General features: G+C 36.6%; 1 protein-coding gene across 14 annotated transcripts in view; it reads left to right on the forward strand.

Annotated features, from left to right (window-relative positions):
* The window catches only part of PKP4 (plakophilin 4), a 239,789-nt gene that overhangs the window by 158,724 nt on the left and 54,948 nt on the right, over positions 1 to 26,117 (forward strand). For 10 of the 14 annotated variants that reach the window (XM_045479902.1, XM_045479908.1, XM_045479915.1 and 7 more), the window contains 4 exons: positions 4,554 to 4,588; positions 21,562 to 21,693; positions 21,804 to 21,994; positions 24,171 to 24,723. In XM_045479902.1, coding sequence (XP_045335858.1) covers positions 4,554 to 4,588; positions 21,562 to 21,693; positions 21,804 to 21,994; positions 24,171 to 24,723 — 911 coding nt within the window. The remainder of the gene's footprint in view (positions 1 to 4,553; positions 4,589 to 21,561; positions 21,694 to 21,803; positions 21,995 to 24,170; positions 24,724 to 26,117) is intronic. The other 4 variants (XM_045479912.1, XM_045479906.1, XM_045479910.1 and 1 more) reach the window with 1 other exon arrangement.

Genomic DNA, 26,117 nt, shown 5'->3' on the forward strand with positions numbered 1-26,117 from the left:
ATCTAGACCTAGTAGAGAGAGAGAGAAATGACATGCTAACATTACTCTATGTGGCTCCATCAAATTCTTTACTGCCCCCTCCACTACTGTTTACCTCCTAGTGTCCATTAACGCAGGCTAGCCCACATCAGAAATAGGAGAATTGGAAGGAAATTGGGTGCAGACTTAAGTATACTATTTTTCAAAAAAATTTCTGTTATTAAGTGATATGGAGTAAAGTTTATTAGTGTATTCAATTTCATGGGTGTATAACATATATGTTGTAACAGGTTACCTGCATTGGCCACTCTAGAATTTGTGTAATTCTGAAAGAGCTTCCAGACTGTGTTTCCGCACATTCTATCCCCAAAATTGCACTGGAAGCATGAAGCAGCGCGGTATGTGGGGGAACTGCAAGTAATTAGAAGTGCCTGGAATGTAGGTTTGTGTGGAAAAGGGCAGACTAGAAGGACCTGGGTGGTGGAGGGCTGTCTGGGGCATACCGAGATGTTTGAGCTGTTTCCTCTGTGGGTCTGTTATGCATTAGCATCACGAGAGTGATGTCAGATATCCGAGGGTTTGAAAAATCACTGCAGGGGCGCCTGGGTGGCGCAGTCGGTTAAGCGTCCGACTTCAGCCAGGTCACGATCTCGCAGTCCGGGAGTTCGAGCCCCGCGTCGGGCTCTGGGCTGATGCCTCAGAGCCTGGAGCCTGTTTCCGATTCTGTGTCTCGCTCTCTCTCTGCCCCTCCCCCGTTCATGCTCTGTCTCTCTCTGTCCCAAAAATAAATAAACGTTGAAAAAAAAAATTAAAAAAAAAAAAAAGAAAAGAAAAATCACTGCAGTGGCAGTGTGGAAGAGAGCCTGGAAGGATGATCCAGCCACAACACACTGAGAGGATGAAGGCCCGAACTGTGTCTGTGGTAGTAGGGATGAATTCAAAATGTGTATGTTTTAAGTGGCTGCTGTGTGCCCGGGACTATCTTAGTTTCTGGAAGTACATCTGTGAATAAGGCAGACTTTTACTGCCCTCATGGAGATTGCACACTAGTGGGTGGAAAACAATAAAATGATTCCATGCTCTTCACTTTGAGTGACTAGGTGGTAATGATTAGGGGTTTTGAAGACATTGTGCAACCATACACATCTAGCAAAGATATTTTTGCATCCATTTATGTCTGCGAAATGAAAAATAAAACATTTAATTTTACAATGATTTACTACATATATTTTTATAACATTACGAGGAAGGCATGGTGTCTGCTCTAAAACAAAACTAATATTGTCCACATTAAAACGAACAGCCTTGATTTACTAATTTGCTAATGAACTTCTAATTGTTCACTGTGTGACTCCACAGTCTCAGACTTAAGAATTTCATTCTAGAAGGTTGTTGATAATTAAGCTATTAGAAATTGTGAATGCATCTTTCCACTGAAACAAAGTTAACCTGGATGATTCAGTTCTTGTATTTTAAAATGTGTTTTACATTCCAGCGGAAGCTCCTAGGACACGAGTCACTTGGAATCTTAAGATAAGAAAGGGAATAGGATGGAATCATTTGTGGGCACAGTGCCTATAGACACATTGTAGACAGTACAAGTTGGGCAAGTGTTTCTAGGATTAGATGGTTGGAGAGAGGAAGGGAAGAAGGGAGAAGAAGCCTACATGTCTAACATGGGGGCCACCTCTAATTGTTCTGAGAAAAGCAGGTTATGTTCAGTGACTTAAAATAGCATTTCAAAATTGCACATATTTATTGTCTGACCCCCGAATCCCAGAGTATTGAACGATTTGAGAATCATTTAAAGTGAATGATTCAAGAGAAAATTGACCATTCTGAATAACATGCAGTGACCAGTTATAACAGAATTGTAAGATTAGTGTGAAGTAATTTGGCTGAACACACAGGTCTTCAAAAAAAAATACCATGGAAATTTTTGCTTGTTTTTGATCCTAATATTAGTTTATTTTCCTAATGATTTTTATCTTTTACCTAAAATAGAGAAAAATATTAACTGAGACTTCCTGTTGCCTTCACTTCACCTAGGAATGGCTTATTGTATTTTGATGATCAAAGGCCTTTTCAGCAGTAAAAAAGCTGTTTGCCTAACCGAGGCTACTGCAATTTTCTACCTAGAATGGACGAGAATAAGTTGCCTGCTTGATCACTTATATATACCTGATCAGTCAGGACAGTTAAGAACTTGATATTCTACCCAATCTGTTGTAACAACATATATTAAGCATCTGCTATGTGTGAGATAGTATGACAGGCACTTGACATTAAAAAGATGACCAAAATAGCCACAACCCTTGCCCAATTTGAGAAATCAACCTGAATTATATTCTGTTATCTATAATTATAAGAATAAAAAATCTTGTGAAAGTATTTCATTAAAGTTTATGTAAGTTTCATACTCAGAAGATAATAATTTTCATGATATTATTCCCAAGAAACTTGAGATACGTTAAACAATTCTAGATGGCAGTTTTTAATTTATCACATATTTTAATATTGGCAAAAGTATGAACATTTTGAAAGGAACACAGTTGGGTAATATCAACCTCAGTATTTAGAAAACTAATTTAGATGATAGAGTGAAATAAAAACAGATTTAAAAGAAGTTGAAATTCAGTGTAGGGAACCACTTTTGGAGTCACAGAATGTAATAACCTTCCCTCAGGAGCAAGAAGACAAATGTGCCCTAACTCGTATCTGACCAAATGTTCATCTTTTCCTGTCCCATCAGTCCCTTCTGAAATCAGGTAGGAGTGCAGCAGATAAAGGAACATCAACAGAGTAATAGAGATATGCATTCACTGGGGGCATGCCCCTCCCCTGCTTGCTGCTAGTTCAAGGTCCCAGAATGTAAACTGCTAGGGCTCTGACCAAAGTAAAGGCAAATCACACACAAAGTTGAAGTTCAGGGAGTTCTTATTAAATCTAGAGTTATATTAACCACTTTATGAATTGGAGAAATAACAGGGGGTTAACAAGAACTTTAAATCTGAGAGCGATAGTACTAAAAACACTGCTCCCTTCTGTTCCATGTCCTGTATTTTATAGTGTTTCCTTAAGTCCAAAGTCACACACCTTTTCCTTAAATTTAATAAACACCCTAAAAATAAGTCAATATGTGCATTTTTCCTGATTTCAAAAAAGTACAAATGTTTAAGAAGGAAAAAAAAAGACATTTTAATTGTACCCCACAGAAATAACTGCTAACACTTGGGTTTTTATTTTTCCAGACTTCTTTCTTTCTAGGCATATTGTGTGTGTGTGTGTGTGTGTGTGTGTGTGTGTGTGTGTGTGTGTGTGTGTTTACGTGTTTAATGGAAAAATGAGATCGCAAGCCGTTCTGCCGTATACACTAGTGAAAAGCCCTGACTTTGGAATCAGACCATCCTAAGTTTGAATCCCAGCCAATTCTGGTTACTAGCATAAGATTTTGACCAGTTTCTTTACCTGTAAAATAAGGATAATGATGTATCTTTTCAGAAGGTTGTTGTGGACAATAAAAAGGAGGTAATATATGTAAAGTGCTTCATCAAGAGTTTAATAAATGCTTCATAATCCAGCCTCTTGTTCCTGTGTTCTACTTCACTGTCCCCTTAGCACCATGCTTTGCTGTATTTGGCAAGTGGGGGTGGGGGGTGGGGAGGCACAGATATGTTTTTATGAAGAAATGTATTAAATTGGTACTCTATAAACTAAGAGACATGTATAGCTAAAATATTCTGATTTTTAAAACCCTATATATTTTTTGAAATTTTTTTAATGTTTAGTTTTGAGAGAGAGAGAGAGAGAGAGAGAGACAGAGGGCACAAGCAGGGGAGGGGCAGGGGCAGAGAGACAAGCATCCAAAACAGGCTCTAGGCTCCGAGCTGTCAGCACAGAGCCCAACCTGGGGCTTGAACCCAGGAACCATGAGATCATGACCTGAGCCGAAGTCAGAGGCATAACTCACTGAGCCACTCAGGTGCCCCTAAAACCTTATATAAGGTTAACATCCAGCTCAAACTAACCAATAAATTTTGTGTTGATTATAGTTTCTAGACATTTATGTTTGTATGTATGCATGTGTGTATGTATTTATTTTTAGTTTCTGGGGCTTTTAACAGGAATTAAAATGAAGTTTTTAACAGCCTTTTGGGTCCTTTTTAATGTGTTGTAGTCAATGTATACATGTATAATAAGTTCTTTGTATATAACGTATATGTTCTTTTTAACGTATATGTAGTTTTCATATCACAAAAAGCAACATAATACATAAGTACCATGAATATTATGCATAGTTGTGCTATTTTATTTGTCTTATCCAAGAAGAATCTTATGTCACTTTATAATTTGCCTTAATTTCCAAGTAGGACTAGTTTCATCCAAAATTGATATGGAAGCTTAAATATGTCTAAAATTAACTTAGTTAAAAGAGTGGCTTTAAATTTTGTTTGAGATTTTTATACTTTTATGTAATGAAATGTGAAAATTAGATGTTTATGTGCAAAATAGGTCCACAGTTAAATATTATGACAAAGGAAGTAAATATTTCATTTTTTCCCTTTTTTCTCTAGCTCAACTGAGAAGTCATTTCCTTGGAGATCAACAGGTATGAGTTTTTATCATACAAAAAATATTTCTTATGTTTTGCACACACAAAAAGAGCATTCATATAGCTTTCTTCCTCAGTTTACTGCCTCTTGTAGTGACACTCCTGAGCTCCTTCACTTTCAAATAGTTCTTACTTTGCTTGATTCGTTTGAACATTGTTGAGTAGACTTAAAGATATCAGCTATAAAGAAAGTTAAAGCACTGGACATCAGCATATCAATGTTATCACCACTGGACATTTTTAATATCGTCACATATCATCTGAATATTTTCTTTTCTATCATAAGAAAGTACAGGGATGCCCTCACAAAAGTTCCTGCATAATCTGGGAAAGTTGACTGATCATTTATATAAATCAAGATTTTTCCTTTCGTAGTGTTTCCCGCACTCAAGAGTTGCCTGAAACATTCATATCCTTTATGTATCTAGATGCAGACTATATGGTAGCTTCTAATAGAATTCAGAAGCTTCTAATATAATTTCCTTATCTTTCTTTTCACTCCAAATTCACTTCATAGAAAGGATGAATTACATTAAGGAGAGTATCTGCCATCTTCATAAATATTTGATGACTTCATATTCAGTGTTCATTCATTAAATGTTGAGCACCTACATCACGGACCCAGTCCTATACACATTGCTGGTCACACAGTGATTGGTGCAACACATACATGTTTCTGCATCTTCCTTGGAACTTATAAAGGACAATGTTATCAATATATAAATACTAGAATAAGCCTTGTTATCTAAATACTTTGACAATTTTTAGACAGATTTTGATCTTGAATAAAACTCAGATCACTAAATGTCTGATCTGAGTTTACCAAAACCTGGTATTAGGATTCCAGGGTTATTTATAGTGCATACAAGGCACTCCACTGTTTTATAAGGAAGCTATTCCCAATTCCCATGAATTGTTTACTCAAGCCATAGATAAGGCAAAGACATATGAAAAGCTACTTAACAATAAGACTCACAAACAGTAGCTTAATATAAGGAAAATCATACCATGAAATAGTATGTGGTTAGATGCCAAATGTATATTGTGTGGGAGACATTGTTGTAAATGGACAGCCTACTGCAGAGAGCGCTTTGTCACTAGGCAGCAAAAGAGACAACAGAAACGTCGCATATGAACATTTAAAACTGGTTTGAGAGATGGTAAAGTGTGCAAAGTCTAGATAGCCACATTGGGTCAAAATATAGAGATTTGTAAATACTGGTGACTTTTAACTCTCCCACAGGTCATGGAGAGTCACTGAAAATCCTTTGAGCAAAAAAGTTGCCTGATTTAAATATTCTTCAGGAGAAATAGCAGCTCTATAAACTATTAAAAAGTGATTTGAAAAAAGTAAAGAAAAATACTAAGCACACAGTGCGTTTCATACTTGTTTGTGGCAAAAATTTGCCATTTCATATAAAATTCTTCTGTAAGTTTATCTTTAACAGTACATCATTAATTTATTCCAGAAATATTTCTTGAGAGCCTTAAAACAGTTGTCTAGCACATAGCTGTCAATCTTTAAAACAAATATCCTTGTCCTCTTAAGTGCTTCAGGTCTAGTGGAGGTATATAATGCTATCCACTTGAAATTGGAGGGGGGGGGGGGCTATAAAGGGGAACGACAGATATATGCCATATTTACTGATATCTCTATTTCTGGACATTAAGGTTGTTTCTAATTTTTTTACAATTATAAATAACATTGTGGTAAACATAAAATTATATCTGTACTTTTGATTTATCGTAGGCTAGACTTTTAAAGAAAAAATATTAGAGTATATGAACATTTTTAAGCCTCTTGGTATGTGTAACCAAGTTGTTTGCCTGAAAAGATTATATTATTTTTCCCTCCCTTTAGGAATGTGAGGTTGAACCTCTTATACTTCCTCATTGGCATCATCGTTTTATTAAAATCTCTTATATATTGCCCTTTTTTGTTGCAGTGCGAGTGTTTGATAGGCACGAGCTTTTTGTAGACCAAGGATGATAACTATATTAGTCAGAGTCAAGTCAGGAAAACCGAGCCCATGGCAGCTAGTTCCATATGAGGGATTTGATTCAGGGAGGTTTATAGTTCAAGGGCGCATTGGAAAGTTTGGGAAAATTAAACAGCATACTCAAACGCCCATGAGACTGATCATAACCAAAGCTGCCACTGTTTCTAGGACTGAGGGGGCAATGGATTAGGTGGTTTTGTTTCCAAACTGGAGCAGTGGTGAGAAGTAGGGCAGGGGGAGATTTCCAGCATTAGCTGGAACCAGGAAGGAGATAAAGCCAAGCCAGAAATGCTGCCTAGAGCAGAGCCGGAGAACATCCTGGATCTTCTTAGTACAGTTCCGCTCCTGACACACACCATTCTGCCCCGGCTGAGCTGAGCCGGAAAAGGCAGTTCGGTGGTTTCTAACTACCAAAAGCCAGCCAGGCAGTGTACAACTGTGTTGATTTACATATAGAGAGAATGAGCTTTGATTAGGAAGACACATAACAGAATGAAATATTTGGGGCCTTGCTGTCCTTTCTACCTCCCTCCCCTCTAGTACATTTACTCAGCGTCGTTCGACCACCATCTTCACGATTTACTAATGAGTTAAATATAGATAAGTTGTGTGTGTGTGTGTGTGTGTGTGTGTGTGTGTGTGTATTGTCTGAGTTCCTCCCCAAATACTTTAATATTAGGGAAATACAACTCCAATAATTCATCTGTCTTCACCACAGCTACATTTGTAATTCACACCTAATAACTATGCTTCATCCCTTACTTTTGTCAGAGTATACTCATACCAAACTCCTATTCAGATCTGGCAGGTGTTAGTTACATTTACTGACCTTGTTTTTTTCTTTTGGGGGGAGAAGGAGTGTATTAATCTTCACACACTACAATCACAACTGCTATTTACTCCACTTTCTATTATTTTAACTATAATAACGTTACTTGTGTGCTTTCTTAAATTTGCCTACATTTCAGCCACAGTTATGACATTTAAGTTGTAACCATGGCAATAAGCTACAAAGATAAGGGTAGAAAACTGAAATTTGATTGTATGCATAAAGGAGTAAAATCTGATTTGTTTCATGTTTCTTTTTCTAAGTAGTGATAGATATCTTTAGAAGTTTGATTGCAAGTAAATAATGGCATAAAATGTCAGTTTTGCTGCTTTTTCTGTTAAGTTTAACTCTTATCTTCTCTTTACCACGTTGCATGCAGAAATACTAAATGTAGTATAAAAATCCTCTCATTTTTAGAATTTAGTAGTCCTGATGAGAATAAGGGCAGGGGTGGCTTAAAATTTAATAGATAGATAGATAGATAGATAGATAGATAGATAGATAGATAGATAGGGGTAGTCTTTGTCTTTGACTAGATCTTGACAAAAGTAACATCTTTGTTCAATTTTCTTGGTTTCCTAAATAAGAAAGGATTACATGAAAAGACTTAGGATTAAAAGTCTCTTATTGTTCCTCATTTTTCTTCAATATTTTGAACATTTTGTTGCAGACAATTGCTCTACCTTTATATACATATTACAAACTTGAGTTGAAAAGCTTGGAACTTAAAAATTTGCCTTTTAGCAGTGAGGTGAATTGTTAACAGGGCAATGGTTTGATCACTACCTGGGAGAGATCCCTGCCTACTCTGGTGTTTTCAGGATGTTACACATTCTGTTGAAATGCCAGAACCTGAGACCAGCTGCTGAATTTTGTTTTTAAATAGCTGACTTACTGCAGAGTCATTTTCTAAGGAAGAGCTCAGGATGCCCTAGGCTGAAAAGATTTCCATTTCTTTATGATTCAGTTCAGCAGAATCCCTGTTTGTTTGCTCGGGTTGGTTGGTCCTTTGGTCTGACAGTCGTTTGGTTGATTTTTGTATGAGGGATAGTAGGCTGTATGAAAGTAAAAAGCCAAAGCTTTTTAAGTTTGGGGCTCAAAGAGATTACTTCCCAAAACACAAGGAAGAACCATCCCCTCTACAATTTTCTCAGGCTGGTTGGGAAGGAGTCTTAAGGAGAAGCTTCCCCAGAAGTAATAAAGTTGTTTTGAAATATTTATGCTTTATTGTTATCTTGCTTTTCTGTTCCCCTCTCTTCATTATTCCATATTTTCTAGCTTACCAGTGTTACATATCTACTCTCTATAAACATAAAATGTGCATCCTTTTGTCTTTTATGAAGAGAGTTTATCATTTTGTTTTGGCTCTGTCTTTTCCTTATAGCCTTGCATTTCTTATAACCTTGTGTTTTTTGTTTTTTTTTTTATGTATGTTCCACTAAAGAGCAGTGAGGAGAGAATGTTGTCTTAATGTTCCTTTCTGTTTTCTCTTTTATTAGTGTTCCATTTTTCCATTGTTCACATCTTCACCTCTCTTAAAATTTGATGCATTTGTACAATATCTTATTTTCTGCCAAAATTTGAGGTAGCTTTTAAGAACACATACAATAAGATAGAAAATAAACACCATAATCATAAACATATATAATAGAATAATAGGTAAAAGCCGGAGGAAAGTGAGAATACAAATATATGCACATGTGATTATAATTCTTCTTGATGGAAAATATTATGCAAAATAGTCTTTAAAGAAAAGAAAGGAGGTGGAACGCTTGGGCTTCTCTTTTAAGAAAAAGCACACCAATTCTCTCTCTCTCTCTCTCTCTCTCTCTCTCTCTCTCTCACACACACACACACACACACACACACACACACACACACAAAAGATACATAGTTTGTGTTGCCCACCAGAAAGAAGCTGTTGAAGCCATAAATTGAGTCCTTTTGTCAAAGTGTTCATTGGCTGTTACTTAAATCCTCCAGCCACATCCTGTAAAGTGAATTGTGCCACAAGTCACAATTTCACAGTTTTTCTGTTCCCGGAAAAAAATACTAGAGTCTAGGCAGTTTCCAGTTTTAGTACTTATGTGTAAAATGAGGGGAGGGGAGCAGCATGGCATCAGCCTGAGAATCCTAGCCTTCTTCCGGCAGCCCCCCACCCTCCCCTTCCCTGCAGATGAGAAGGGGCCCCCTTCTGAACCTGAGTGCACCTGTCTGTGCCCACAGGCCAAGGAATCTGGCTCCCTTTCACTAGAAGAAAGTGCTCAAGAAATAGTCTCAAGAGCAGATATTAATGAATGTTAAATAACTGATTGGGAATTACTACTTCTAAGAAAATAAAGAAGCCACAAGATTAGAGTTTTTCCTAAAGCAACGAGTTAGCAAAGGACACAGGAGAATAAAAGTAAGGGAAATTTCTGGTTGACCCAGAAGGCATTAAGGGGTAGAGAGACTTGGGTGGGCCTATTGTAATAAGTAATGAGTAAGAGAGAAAATATTAATGATTTCATTCAGTTGAAATAGTGGATATTTGACAATAAAATGTGAAAGGGAATGAAAAAGATGGTGGTAAAACAAATTTTAAACTGATAGGGTAATTTAACTTCACAGTGCCACATCCATCTATTGTGGAGTATGTATTTAAGTGCCATAATTTTAACATACTGTCCATTAAATCATTATTGTGTGGTACATACTGACATTAATAGTTAATGTATACTACTAATTTTAAGACTTTATAGGGGTTGGGTTTTGTATTTTGTTTACATATTTAAATTTTGTTCCTAAAATGTATAGATACGACTTTCTTCCCACTGCGGTGGGTTAAAAAAAAAAAAAAAAAAAAAAACATAAATACTGAAGATAAGAGATAAATGTGAGACTAGCCCTAAGTCAATTTATTTCTTTTTTTCCTCCATCTGGAGCAAGTAATTTACAATACAAAAAAGCATCAACACATCATGAGATAGGACACAAACTTAAATGGGAACACTTTATGCCTCAGTAGAAATGTGCCGGATTTATAAAGGAGATAGAATAGGAAGTTATATTATACATGTCCATAAATAGAATATTAGATTAGCAATCACGTATAAAGGACTATTATTTTATTGAGGATTTTGGATGTTATGATTTATTATGGCTATGAATTGTACAAATGACAAAATTTCATCATATATTTATTCCTTCCTGTTTCTCTTCTAAATAACAGGAGGAATACGACTTTCTGTTAAAACCAGCCAAGTTTTTCCTCCCTTATTTTTTCAGGCCTTTTTAGCTACATAGTCATGATATTCTTACCACAGCTACAACACTATAGCTTCCTGATCACCACAAAAAGGTTCTCTTAACTTGTTAATGTTTTATTACAAAAGGCCTTCTATATTTTACAAAAAGTAAGTCTTGAAGAACTTGGAGTAAAGGTAAAATTTCCTTCATTCCCACATCTTTCTATATAATGGCCATTGCCCCACACACCTCTGTAGATACCTACTCACATGCGCGCGCGCGCACACACACACCTTTGGCTTTGTTTTGTTTTTAATTCAGTGAGGATATATTATACAGTGTTCTATAATGTAGGTTTTTTCCTTAACGGCATAGTGAAAACCAAGCATGTGTTTCTGTTATCAGTATATAAAGACCCACCTCTTTTTTAATGGTTAAATACCCATGGTTTAGAAAATTTATGTAAGCAATCCCTTATTAGTAAATTTATTTTTCCAGTTTTTTACTTTGACGAACAATGGTAAAAGGTTTCTCTGCACATCTGAGTATCTTTGTCGCTTACATTTTTTTAAGTGGGACTGCCTGGGCAAGTGTGTATACGGGGGCTTTAGGGGCACATATTGTCAAACTGCCCACCAAAAATGCTTAACAGTATGTGGGAAGAGTGAGGCTTTTCCTCTGCCTTCTTAGGTTAAGTGACTGAGGGAGCCAGTGAATTTAACTGACAATAGTTAAATTAATAGAAAAATAATCCCAAAGTATTCAGATACACATAGGAGCTCACGAAAGTAGTTTACCTAAATGGCTACACTAGGGGTTATCTACCTAGCTTAATGGGGGAGAGGAAGTGGGCAGAAAAGGCTTCTGGGGGGAAAACAAATAGGTTCCTAGGGGAACAATGGGGATCTAAGAAATTTTGCAATAATGTTTGTTTATGCAGGTACAAGTGGTCCTCCCACTTTTTTTTCATGCCATGAATCTCCCCCAGAAGGGACCCATGGCAGCCTCACTCCCAGAAGTTTCTGCTTTTAGTAAAATAAGGGATGCTCCAAGAAGGCTTGTTTCTACATTTGTTGAATTTCACATGTCTTTACTTCAAAACAACCTTCGTGCTGACTGTCAGAGTCTGAGGGTGTCCCTACAAATATTCCTACCTATACCAACTGCTATGCCTATCCATGCTTGCTATGTTGCCAGAGTCTAGGAGCGTAAATTTTCATGAATATATAAAATTTTAGTGAGTTATTAGGCTTTAAAAAGCCATTTGTTTCCAAATGCCCTATATCATAAGCTTTATAGACAGATTTAACAGTAAAATCACTTAAATAATTCTTAAATATTCATTAAATCAGAACATTGTGCGGAGACCAGCAAACCACTGACCTTTCTATCATTTGATTAGTTCTTATGGAAGTTGGAGATCAACCTGATCTTGGAATTTAATAAAATTGTCATGTTTCCTGTCAGCTCTTCTTTCTTTTCTTTTCATATCTGGCTCAAAACGATCACATACATTTTTCTGTCAACAGAAATGCAACAACCACTACTAGAACAAGCAAACAACAAACTTTTGTTTATCATCATTGGAGGTAATTCGGGTACTAACACCTCCAGAGGTTCCCAACTTTGTTGTACATTAAAATTGCCTGCGGAGCTGTTGAAGTCTGGGGCCCGAAGCAGGCATCAACTTTTTGAATATGCCCTGATGATCACACAGTGCAGTGTGAGAATCACTGCCTTACTCAAAAGTAAATTAATTTAATTACTGGTAATTAAAGAGAAGAATTAAAAGTTTATCCTACTATCCTGTACAGATTATTTTTAGGATAACCAAATAATCCTGGCCATTAATAGCTATCTTAAGGTATCTAAATACGCCAAAGGAATTCCTGCTGATAAATGTAGAAAGAACAATAAAATTAGAAAAATCACCAATTTGCATGCTCTAATGAAATGGTTCAAGCAAAGATTGTCAGTGTATGCAAAAACCACTGTATTTTGATCCTGGCTGCACATTAGAATCATCTTGGGAGTTTTTAAATTCCTAATATCTTAAATATTTAATATTTTAAATCTCTAATATTCAGACCACAGCTTGAATTGGAATCTCTGGGCATGGGACTCAGTCAGTGATAGTTTCTAAACTCTGCACCTACCCCATCCCAGGTGATTGCAGTGTGCAGCCAACATTGGAAACCATTGCACTAGGAGACAGGTTGATGATGAACTTGAAAATATGGAAAGATGGGGCTGCCATCACCTGAATTGGCTGACTGATCTTAGCAACTCTAAGCGTTACAGTATGACAAGATGTAAAGCATACAGCACCATCCATAAAGTATTCTAACCACAAAAGTTTGACCTGAAAGCTGCTGGCTCTAACTTTCTGTTTACAAGACATACTGAGGTTAGAGGATGTTTTAATGCCACCATGAGAAACCTGCACACAAGCTCGGAATGTGGAGCATCCTATGAGTTTGTTGCTATGGTTCCCTCAGTAAGCCAAGAACATGAAAATGAGGGTATGAGAGCCTCTTTTTAGATTTAAGGTACTTAAGTAGCAATCATAGTCCAATGCCATCAGTAAATCTTATTTCAGCCTGACTAGTACAAGCCAACTGAAGAAAGAAATTTTTGAGACATCAGGAAAATTTGACTGTGAACTCATTATATGGTGGAATAAATGTAGTTTTGCAAAGTCCTTATTTTACAGAGCTACATATGGAAGTATTTAGAGTTGAAATGATCTGATGTGAGGGATCTGTTTTAAAATTCTATAATAGTAGAAAAGAAAGATAAATGGAGCATAAAAAGTATGGCATAATGTTGTAACTTAAATTGGGGAGGTGGTTTGTTGATCTCTCTACTTTTATGAAAGTTTGAAAACTTAAATTTTAGAATACTTGAATACAAATTCTTTAAACAAAGGGTTCAGCATACTGTGGGTTAAAGTAGTACATCAAAGTGGCACATGTTAAAGTCAGCCAACTGTTGGTCATACTCCCAAGGTTAGCTGTGACACAAATGAAACCACTCTGAGGTAGATGAGAGAGTTTCTCGGCCAGTGGATGCTATTTAACGTGTATTTCCACATAGTTGGGATTTTGTTAAATGAGTCCTAACTTAAGCAAAATTTTCTGTAACATGCTGGACATCAGCCTTTCTGCTAGTTTAGAACTCTACATTTATCACTGTGTTTGTGTGGATTGTAAGTAATTTCATTGTACATATCTCGGCCACAGACACTTTCACAGCGTAACTAGCCATAAGGCAGTTGCACTGTAAAGATAAAATCACGAAAAACAAAAGAGGGACATTCACTCAAAGGACATAATGAAACATGAAAAATGAATAGCAAAATGTAAAAGACTACTACAAAACACAAAATATTTGAATACATTCAAAATGTGGAAGGTAGAATCATGGCAATACTGACTTTATTTTGTGGGTTGTACCTAAGCATTTGTCTTCAAAGTATTTTGTTGATAGTATTAAACACATTTTTTTTTTTGCTTGTTGATGTGTCTCCTCGTTTGACATCACACTTTTTCTTTTTTCACTAAAATTTCTTTATTAAGAGAGGCATCAGATTTCAAATGCTAGGATGCGTATTTGAAACTGAATTTTGTGTTGTGCTGTGATAAGCCTTGTTTGTTCTTAGCATATTGTCACATGTCTTTTGATAGATGTTCCAAAGTTCTGTGGGAAATGTGGGTGCAAACCTCTGCGCCACGGTACAAACCATTATGAGGGCTACGATTTACGTAATATAAAAATAGGAGTAGTGCATCACTGGAGAAAAGAAGCCAAATTGTCAGCCAGTTATTTTTATTTTATTTTTTTATCTTTTATGGCAAGATTGTCTTATGGCCAATTAAACAGCGAAAATGTTTCTGTTGAAAATGCTTATGGTAAAGTGATCTGCAGGAAAGATACTTACAGTAAAAGTACTAGACATGGTTCATGGATGTGTGGCAACCAGCAAATAAGAGTATTTGCATTTTACTTTAGCAAATAATGTATCTGACCATTCCTACACCATTTACACATAATATATGGGGATGGATTACATACATCCCTCAAAGACTTAAATACAGTGATTTAGGACTGTATGAAAATCTCGTATCCAGTTCTAGCCTCTAACCTTCCATGTTTAATATAAATGTATTAAATAAGTATTTAAGTGTTCTCATGCTCTTAGTGATATGTGAAGAAATATTCTGTTAACTACCTAAAATAAAACAGAAATTATCAAGTTTAAAAGCTCCTTCTTTTCTGTTACCATCTCTGCAACACACAGAGCCATACTTCCTCAGTGAACAGTCATTGCTTTGGGAAATGTCAAGGAGTCAGGCTATCATCTGTAACTCCACATTTCATTCTTATGCCAGAAAGTTAGTCTGTATTTAGGTTTATCTTGATAATCTTTACCAAAAAAGATAACCCAATAGAAAATTATAGAAAAACCTAGTTTCAGAAGACCCATTCATTTCTTATGGTAGTGAATATCCTCCTTTACAGATTTGTCTGGGTCTTTTTAAAGAATTTTTTTTTTTTAACAGAGGGAATCTATCTTATATCTCCGGCTATCAAATATATCCACTTTTATATTTGGTAACACTTTTTCCCTAAGGAATAAAGTGTGTCCTTGGAAAAATATTTGAATGATTTTGAGCACTTATTTTTCGTAGACATTACCGCAAATCCTTTTCTTTTTTCAGCTTTCTCTATAGGAAGCAAGAGGCCCAGGGCCTTTCATGAGTACCTACCTGTAAACTCAGTGTTGGAAATTTGACATGTGTGATCTATTTCTTTTCATTCTTACATTTCTAAACTCCTTGTTTTTCTAGTTTTCCTCTTACAGATATAAATTCTTTATGGTAAGTATGACACCTGTATTTTAATTCATGCCTAGACAAAAAAAATACTTGATAAATACTCATTTTAATATGACAATTTGCAAAAATTCCTTTTTTTTTTTCTAAAAAATACTTTTAGTCATTTTGTATTCCTGAACGGAATTCAGGAATTTTACAATATTATGAACAAAAGATCTCTCTGGTGACATATAAAACTATAAAATACTTTACAGATGTGTCATTACAGAAATTGAAGAAAGTGCTTTATACCAGCTTATGTAGATACAAAGTTTGCTTAAACCATGAAATTGAATCTAGACAGATGAGCTTTTACAGTGGCTTTCAAGACAGATTAATTGATGTTTAGAGCAAAGTGTAAAGTGAACTAGGAGATACTTCATTAATGGTTTCTGCTTTCCAAGACTTTTCACTCAACATTTTCTAGATGAGTAAAATTTTTGGAGTCTTTGTCTTAATGTTTAAAAGATAATATAAGCATGTATAAGACCCAGAAACCTAGACACACTCGAGAACCAGAAGTTTTTTACTTCCATTAAAGCCCAACTTTTAAAGGGTATCATATGTGGGTACACACACACACAGTAATTTATATTTGAGTCAACAAACTCTGGGTATCTATAATATTCTTAAAATATCAGTCAACATCTATCTATGTCTTCTATAGACCAAAGAATGTTTTTATGATTCATGTTTCCATTGCCCTATTTACATTTTTACTTCACAACAGTATTCCCCAATGATGTCATTTCCCACAATAATTGGGTTACCTGCTATAGAAGTGACTCATGTACATCAAAGAAGTTACTGAAGAGAAGTCTATTCAAGGCCATCATCCGTGTTCTCTTCCAGAATTTGGCCTAGAGCTTTACTTCTTAGCCATAGAAGGCACTGGACTATTTCTACAGCTCTGTGGATAGACTCCTTTCTGAGCCCGTAGCCCTACAGGAAGCCACAGTACCATGGCCAAGTAGGAAGTTGAGTCCCCATAAGACAAAATTTTCTATTCTTATTTTTCATAAAGTGTTGCCACTCTGAATATGAAGGCTAACTTCAATTCACAGTCCAGAGTTAGAAAAAAAGTGAGATACTCCATTCCCTTAGCTGTCAAAAAATCATCTGCATTCATTCTATTAACCATCACAGGAGTCCTGCAAAAACTCATATTGCACTATCTTTTATGTAAGGACAAACCTCTAGACACCATAGCAACTCAGAGCAGGCACAAACAAGGAGATTCTAGCACAAAGTTACAGTATGCTGGACTAAGAAAGACTAGTTACAGGGTTGTATATACTAAAAATCTCCTTACTGATCTCTGGGTTCCTGTTTCCATGGTAATTTTACACCTAGCATAGACCTCTGTTTCATATACTCTAAACAGTAAGACACATAGATTAACAAAGCAGAGGAATTTCAGTAATTTAAGTTCTTTAGTGAGACCTTACCCTGTTTCCTGAGCATATTTTTATGCATACTTGGTGTATATTTTGGACATACATCACAGAAAAGATAATACACTTTGTATTTTCTCTTTCACTGTAAGCTTAATGGGGTGGATAATACATGAGATTTACATAGCCCTACAGCATTATTATCCCTTACCCACTAATATTTTTCCTAGCCGCAACCTTCTACTTTTTCTAGTTAATTGCCCCTTTTTTTTTTTTTTTTTTTTTTTTAGTGATATTGGAGCACTCAGAAGAAATGTAATAGGCAAGAAGGGCCATGTTTCCAATAATCTCCTAGTCGTAAACACAAATGGGAGATTATCTCATTCTACCTTGAAGCTTGTTCAAATTCTACATTTTTAAACATGTATTTTCATGGAAAATGATAATTTCAGGTTTGAAAATGCCCCATAATATATTTCTGATGTCCCACAAAACATATTTGTGAAAAAGTAACACATATTCTTCAGTACACAGATTAAAGAAATAGCATTGACATTCCGTTTGTCATTTTTGCTCATAAAAATGTCTCAGTTGCATGTTCTGACTGTGCTAAATCACACCATGCCAACTATTTAATTTTAGTTTATAGCAATGAGCATGAAGTGATCCCATCCTGTGAGGCTCTGTGGTTTATCTGGTAAATTTGACTAGTGTCTTCTTTTATTCCTCTAGCATGTGTTTTTAAAAGACATTCATTTTAGGCGCACCTGGGTGGCTCCGTCGGGTAAGCATCTGGCTTCGGCTCAAGTCATGATTGAGCCGGTTCATGAATTTGAGCCCAGCATCACGCTCCACAATGACAATGCAGAACCTGCTTGGGGTTCTGTTGTCTGTCTCTCTGCCCCTCCCCCACTCCCCCTCCCCCCCCAAAATAAATAAACTTTTAAAAAGACATTTATTTTAGAGTAAGATTGCACAAATAGCGCATAATTAATAATTTCAAGCCTTACCTGGGTGCCTGTGTGGTTCAGTTGGTTAAGCCTCTGACTCTTGATTTCAGCTCATGTCATGATCTCTGGGTTTGTGAGATCAGGCTCTGCGCTGACAGCATGGAGCCTGCTTGGAATTCTCTCTCCTCTACCCCTCCCCCGCACATGCGTTCGCTCGCTCGCTCGCTCTCTCTCTCAAAATTAATAAACTTAAAAATATAATAATTTCGAACTTTACCATACTACAATATGAATACTTTATTCAGTAATTAGGAAGTGGGTCTTCTTACCTTAGGTATAACATCTATGCATACATACATTTATATATGTGCATATAATTTGTGAATTATAAGTTTTCAACAAAATAGTAAATAATAGTAAAACTGAAAATTATTTAACTTCTAATGATTAAGATGTCAGTATCTTTTTGTCTTTGCATATATAGATTACATTGGGCTTCATTACAGAAATAGAAAAATGACTGAAGACCTCATTCGTAGTTTAAAATTTGGTTGTTTTGTACTTCATATTAGATTAATCTCATTTATCTATCAACTTCTTAAAACTTACTTAAACATAAAAAATAGGGGTGTTTGGCTCTCTCAGTTGGTGGAGTATGCAGCTCTTGATCTCAAGGTTGTGGGTTCAAGCCCCAAGTTAGGTGTATAGATTACTTAAAAATGAAATCTTTAAAATGAAATTTATATCCTGTTCTCTAAACCTAGTTATTTAGATCTTCAAATTGGATTTGGGGGACACGGGAATTTAGTATTTTAGTACTCTAGTTAACCATCTCAAAGTCCTTTTCTATATTCTATCGTTTGAGGCATTGCATTTCAAAGTATAAGAAACAGGTACTAACATTGAGAGGGTACATGGTTATACTACTTTCAGGGTAATTTTGTTTATTTTGTTTGTTTTTGTATTTTTTGAGATACTAGTTAAGTTTTATTTATTAGGGTGACCAGTATAGAATCCTGTATCTCACAATTTGTGCTTGTTCTATTTAAGATTTATTTTATCTTAACTTATCTTATTTTTAGAGAAAGTGGGGATGAGGGGCAGGGAGAGAGAGAGATAAAATCCCAAGCAGGCCCCATGCTCAGCTCAGAGCCTGACGTGGGGCCAGATCCCACAACCCTGGGATCATGACCTGAGCTGAAATCAAGAGACGCTCAACCTACTGAGCTGTCCAAGTGCCCCAAGATTATTTTAAATAGCTTCTCTTAAAGAGTTTAAATGAGCACAATTGTTTGCCACATGGTTTGTGAGAAAATGTTCTGGGTGAGGAGACACAATTGCTGAGGTACAGATTTGTAGGGTGCCTCTTTCTCTTTTCCTATTTAAATAATAGCTCCTAGTAGTTTTTTAAAAATGAAGAGGCATACATGGAACTCTAATGGGTTTCGGTTTCCATGGTGATAAGTTCTCCGATCCTGACACTGCATGCCACCTAGTGTTTCCAAGCCAAAAGCTTTGATGTATTGGCATCCCACGTTTTATCTCGTACTAAACCTGAAGCTAAGAACTATCTAAACCTCTCTTCCTTTTGAAAAACGGTACCCTTTCCATGTATGAGAAGTCTTGGAGCTACCGCAGGGGTGCTTCCATGTCTGCTGCCGTTTTGTATTCAATGTCTCTGGGCTTCATTTGGACGAACGAAGCCCAGGTAGACTCAGCACAGCCCTGCCTTCAGGCCGACCCTTGCATTGCTATTCCCAGGCACTCCAGTTCTACAGAAAACTCTAGTAGCCTAGCAAACTACATATTTTACTCAGTCCTGCGTAAAATTCTGTCAAGAAGTGCTATATAAGAGCATGTGGAACCCTGGAACTTGTAACAAAAGACTTACAAATGAAGCAGATCACTCTTCAGGATCATCAGCCTGCCGGAGACTCAGATCATGTTTCAGTGTGTACCAGGGAAACCATACACAATCTGTAATCTTTATTGAAATTCCAAGCTTAAGAATTCAGAACCGTCACAGAACTCTACCACCTAGAAATGTACTGTCAAATAATAAATCAGGAGACAGGTCGTTAAAAGCCTATATTAAGAATGTCAGTGAATCTTTCTGGAGGCTAAGAAACAAAACCTTGGATTGAATTCAGCGTCAAGCTAAAGGTTTAGAATGCAGTGGGGCTCCCGGCTCTCCTATAAACCTTGTATTTGCTTTCCAAACTAGCTTGATCAGCAGTTCCTAAAAGTTTCACTTCGCTTTACATAGATAAACTTTATTGAACATTTTAAAGCTGCAGCACTATGCCAGGCATGAATCAGCATTCACTAAAGAGTTGTTCTTCTTACTAGGAATTTGTTTGTTCCACACATATTTACTGGGCACCTGCTGAGTAGAATGTACCATCCTAGGCACTGAGGAAGTAACAGTAAACATACCAGACGAGAGTCCCTGCTCATGCTGAGCTTATGTTCTAGTGGAGGGAGGTATAAGTGTAGTAAAGAAGGGGCAAGCTGGCCTCCTGTGGTAAGATATTACTTCCTTAAGGAAATTTTTCTGAAGCTCCTTTTCCCCAGGCACTCCCTCTCTTTCTCTCTTACACACACGCCTGTCTTTTCACATAGCTGCATAGTTAGGGCCTTAAAAAATAGCTAAAGGAAGAAAGTCAGAAAGGAAAGACAAATGAAGACATTGAAATCCTTAGGACTCTGTGTTGGACTCGGAATGTGATACAGACTTCATATAAATCTTTGAAGAGATAGTGAAGCCGGCATTCCTGAAAAAAGTGTTTACTAGCAACCTGAGAGTTAAATTTGAGGAAAGACAGAGTTGTGAAGATAATCATAACATGGGCTAATATATTTTGAAGGTAATGGAGAAAAGAGGTCATATATGAATGGAAATGGGGACAGGCAGTGTAATTACACCACCTCGATTTGTATGCTGTAGCATACAAAAAAAAGCAGGAATAGGAAAGGAGGTAAATAGTTTTGTTTTTAAGTTCAAGATGGCACAATGGTACAGTTGGAAGGAAAATAAGATCATGGAAGAGACGACTGATTTGGCTAGAGAAAACAAGGATCAGGTTAGATTTGTCTGTATTCGTTTGGAAAGAGACTACAAGTAAGATAAGCAAATGGATAAAAAATTAAAGTTTCCATCATTTGTAAATCTGAAAACTCCGTACTGAGTTCCACTGATTTTAGATAACATGAAATATGACATAAAAGCCTAGTTCTACCTTCAGAGGTTTCATTACCAAGCTCAGTAATGTAAACACCATGCAAGTTTTTATTTCCAAAGTTTGGAGGTATGGAGGACCTTTTATTAAACACTTGTCTACTGTTCTGAGTTTGTTAGTCCTCTTGGAGGATGTCACCTGAGTGGTGAGTTTTCCAAGAAGGAACGAGGAACAAGGTCAGTTTTCAGATTTTAATTTAACATAGTTTGTAAGTTCACTTGGGGTGGTAATCAGGATGAACAACTTTCATGAAATTTAGGAAAACATATTAATAAAATGGGTATATGGAACACTTCCATATAGAAAAGAGTAAATCATTGTGCAGTTTACAATGAAAATAGTCTTTTATTAACATATAGATTATAAGAAGGTACAAATATCTGAACCTTTTTTTAGCAAGTTTTTATGTAATACTGTCATTAGATTTCGCTGTTTAAACTTCTCTTCTTACAGATGTGCCAAATACTGGTGTAAACAAACCTAGAGTTTCTGACGCTGTCCATCCCAACAACTATCTCATCAGGACAGAACCAGAACAAGGGACCCTCTACTCACCAGAGCAGACATCTCTCCATGAAAGTGAGGGTCTGTTGTATTATCTTTTAAGCATTCGATTTGCTTTTCATATACACTTTTTGAAAATGAGCATCCGAAGTGTAAAGTAAAGGTGTTTCCTGCTGGTTTCATTCCTGCAGGATCATTGGGTAACTCACGAAGTTCAACACAAATGAATTCTTATTCTGACAGTGGATACCAGGAAGCAGGGAGTTTCCATAACAGCCAGAATTTGAGTAAAGCAGATAATAGACCACAGCATTCATTTATAGGATCAACTAATAACCATTTGGTGAGGAATTCAAGAGCTGAAGGACAAACACTGGTTCAGGTAAGCCAAGAACATCAAGATCCTTATGATGAAATAACCCCCCTAATTGAATATCTGTCATAAGTATTCTTTCTGGATTGATTTTATAGAATGGACAAAGTAGCAAAATCAATTTAACGTTATTAGAGTCTGTGATAGTAAAAAGAACTTTTAGGAATTATTAGCTTGTATCAGTAAATTCTAATAAATTCCAGATATAGGAGAGTAATTCTTCTAGAGGAAGCAAGTTTGGCATGAGAGGAAGAATATTGGTGGGGTGGGGGGAGTATTAGAAAACTAGGTAGAATGTTGCAGTGCCTTAGGGATTATGCGTTTCTAAAAATACTAGAGCTACAATATGTTCTAAAGAGTCCTAGAGGGTAGAACACTATTCCCACACCTGAATAAAATGGCACCGGCCTGTTGTAATCAAAATGCTTTGCCTTCATCTTTGGAATTGTTCCCTGAAATCACATTTCTTTGCTAGACTATAGATACTCTTGCCTATAGAAAGTTGTTTACAAGTGTAGCCATTCTGTTAAGTTAGGGTTTTCTCACTTGTTGGTCAAAAAAAGATTGCCTGTGTATGTATTTGTAAAACCTCCTTAGCTCCGTATTCACTGCCACTTCACAGACTTCGATCCACCAGCATGTACCAAAATTCATGGAAGCAGTAGGATCCTGAGTGGTAGTAACCAGCGGGGATAACAGTCTGTCGAAGTACCCAGTGATTTCTCTGGAACTGAAAAATGCCAAGATGATCAAGAAGTTAGGCAGACACTAATCCTCTCGTAATGTTGTAGAGGAAGCCCTGAAGGTAACACTGCCATGGGTCAGGCTTCCCAGTGCCAAAGGAGAAACAGGAGAGGACTTTGGCACTTTGGCTCAACAGTTTAGAAGAAATTTTTAAGTATTGAGAAACATCTCTATATTAAAACAAACGAAAATAGAGTGCATGTTATTTTTTTCTTCTCCAATCATCATATTCCTAGTACATGAGGGATGCTTTGATGGGAAAGTGTGAGAAGCTTTTAGACTGTTTACAGGAGTTTATCGGCTTAGGTGAATTTTTATGTCAGCTGGTTTGAAGTCACACTTTTGAATAATAATTATCTTAACTACAGATATTTGTTTATCTCCCTAGAAGTGGTCATGTTACCTCTTTTTTCTTTTCTTTTCTTTTTTTTTTTAACTTAAGGTAAGTTGATTTTGTTCCTAGAGCTGAAGAGTTAGGTTGCAAGGGGGCAACCTGTGCAACTGAGCTGTCCCTTGAGAATAGATACACAGAGCAGCGCTTTGGACCCCAGGCCCTATCCAGACATTCATTTATTCCACATTTGATCACATTCCTTTCATTAATGGGGCCAACCCATAAGGACAAAAAAATTATAGACCCTCCTCTAGCTACATTTAGATTGGTACATTCAAATTTTGTTTTGTTTTACACAAATGCCTTACCATGGCCAAAAATATTGACTCACAGGGAACAAAATAAGTACATTGATCCAGTGATACTTTACACTTGCAATCCAGCATTTTTTAAATTGTGTACAGTGTACTGATGCAACAATTCTGCATATTACTCTGTGCTCATCATTATAAGTGTTTCCCTAATTCCCTTTATCTATTTCATCCATCCCCCCATCCACCTCCCCTCTGGCAACTCCCAGTTTGTTCTCTGTATTTAAGGATCTGGTTTTTTTTATTCCTCTGTTTCTTTTTTCTTTGTTTCTTTGTTTTCTTTCTTAAATTCCACATATGAGTGAAATCATATGGTATTTGTCTTTCTCTAACTTACTCCACTTAGCATTATACCCTCTAGGTCCATCCATGTTGTTGTAAATGGCAATGTAACATTTGTCTGTTGTGAAAAATGCATAGGCAAGAGGGTAAAAAATATAAAGACAAAGGAAAAAGGAATATTAAGTATCTTCAGATCTCTCTTTATTAATTGATTCTGAGGGGGAAAAAGTTAGAGGTTAAACTACCAAAAAAAAAAAAAAAAGTAGACCAAGAGAAGCACAATAAGGACAAATTAATATCCAGCTCTAAAGCATAAAAAGGAAAGAAACTTAGACGCCTAAAATGAGCAGTGAATTCATGTTCTGTAGTGAGCTATGTGCATTTTGTTCTGTAATGACAGTGGACACAAAACCCTGGATAAACCCGTTCTCTTTTTTCCCCCCCCTTTCATCAGCCATCAGTAGCCAATCGGGCCATGAGAAGAGTTAGTTCAGTTCCATCTAGAGCACAGTCTCCTTCTTATGTTATCAGCACAGGCGTGTCTCCTTCAAGGGGGTCACTGAGAACTTCTCTGGGTAGTGGATTTGGCTCTCCATCAGTGACAGACTCCCGACCACTGAACCCCAGTGCATATTCCTCAACCACATTACCTGCTCAGCGGGCAGCATCTCCATACTCTGCACAGAGACCCGCGTCCCCAACAGCTGTACGTCGGATTGGGTCAGTCACCTCCCGGCAGACCTCCAATCCCAACGGACCAACCCCTCAGTACCAAACCACCGCCAGAGTAGGGTCCCCGTTGACCCTGATGGATGCACAGACTCGAGTAGCTTCCCCATCCCAAGGCCAGGTGGGGTCGTCGTCCCCCAAACGCTCAGGGATGACTGCCGTGCCACAACATCTGGGACCTTCACTGCAAAGGACTGTTCACGACATGGAGCAATTTGGACAGCAGCAGTATGAAATCTACGAAAGGATGGTCCCACCTCGGCCAGACAGCCTGACAGGTGAGTTCAAGGTGACAGCACTACATAAAGCCCGGTGAGGAAATCTTCTGTGCAGTCGTCACCGAAACAGAGCATGATAAAGTGGAAAAAGCTCATAGTTTTATCTCAAAATTTATACTGCTGACTTCAGGCTGACTTGTCTTTCAGGCTCTATAATTCTTAATGCATGAAACTATATATACATTTATATCAACCAGAAATCTTTTGCAATGAATGCATTTTCCCCCTCCCAATATTAGGATATAAAAAGTACTTTTTTTGCATTTTAGAAACGTTGATTGAATTCTAAGCTGTTTGTTGGGGTTTGTGGGGGGTTGCTTGTTTTTTTTTTTTAATGAAAAATTGTTCACCAGGTAGGCCTACCTATATCCAAACCTCTAAGTTATGTTAAAAAAATCTCTTGAAATATCTCTTGAAATATTTAGCTTTTTTAAAAGAAATGCTTTAATGATACAGAATATGGATTTTTCTCACCTACTGCCTTGATTTTAGCATCCCAGTGGGAAATGCACAAAGCTCTTATGATTACCTTCAAATGCCATTCGGATTAAGTCAGAAAGACACCAGCAAGGTGCCTGATATTATAGCCATTTCCTCCAGGGTATTTTCATGGAGGGTTTCCCACATAATGTATAGGCATTGTTCTTTTTATCAAAATGAAATTTATCTTTAGTTAGTGTTTTAAAATACATTTTTAACATGTACACAATGGTAAAAAAAAATTAAAGAATGTGTGTTTACATATGTATGTATTACAAATGTGCACTCACTGTGTTTTATACTGATGGGATTCTATTATATATTTATATATTGTATATATCTTATACCATGTAAATATGTATAATATATATGTATATCTTCTTTTTTAATATTCCTGAAAGCTCCATTCTGCCAATAGATGCCTAGGACCCTATTTTTATAGATGTATTATAATTTATTTTATCTCTTCCTTATTAACATTTAGGTTTTTTCATATTTAGGCATTAGAGACAACAATGTAACGTGTATGTAGCTAGTTCTGTATTGGCCTTGCATATTTGCACATAGATACTAAGATAACTGTGGGATGCATTTCTTGAAGTAGAATTGCTAGATCAAACTAGGTGCTTATTCTTAAAGAAATACTATCCTACCTCGTGCCTTCCAGGGAAGTTGCACAGATTTCTATTTCCACCAGTAGGTTTAAGCATATCTGTTCTCCTAAACCTTCACTAGCACTGCATATTGTCAGAGTGCCTCATCTTTGCCAATGTCGTAGATTAAAAGCTGTACCTCATTGTTTTAAGTGCCCTTTATCGAGTTATGACTGATATTGAAGATTTTACATGTTTATCAGCCTTTTTATTTCTTTTCTCCAAACCACAAGTTTAGGTTTTTTGTCTATTTTTAACTTA

The sequence above is a fragment of the Leopardus geoffroyi genome, chromosome C1 (genome assembly GCF_018350155.1).
Source record: "Leopardus geoffroyi isolate Oge1 chromosome C1, O.geoffroyi_Oge1_pat1.0, whole genome shotgun sequence".
NCBI lineage: Eukaryota > Metazoa > Chordata > Mammalia > Carnivora > Felidae > Leopardus > Leopardus geoffroyi.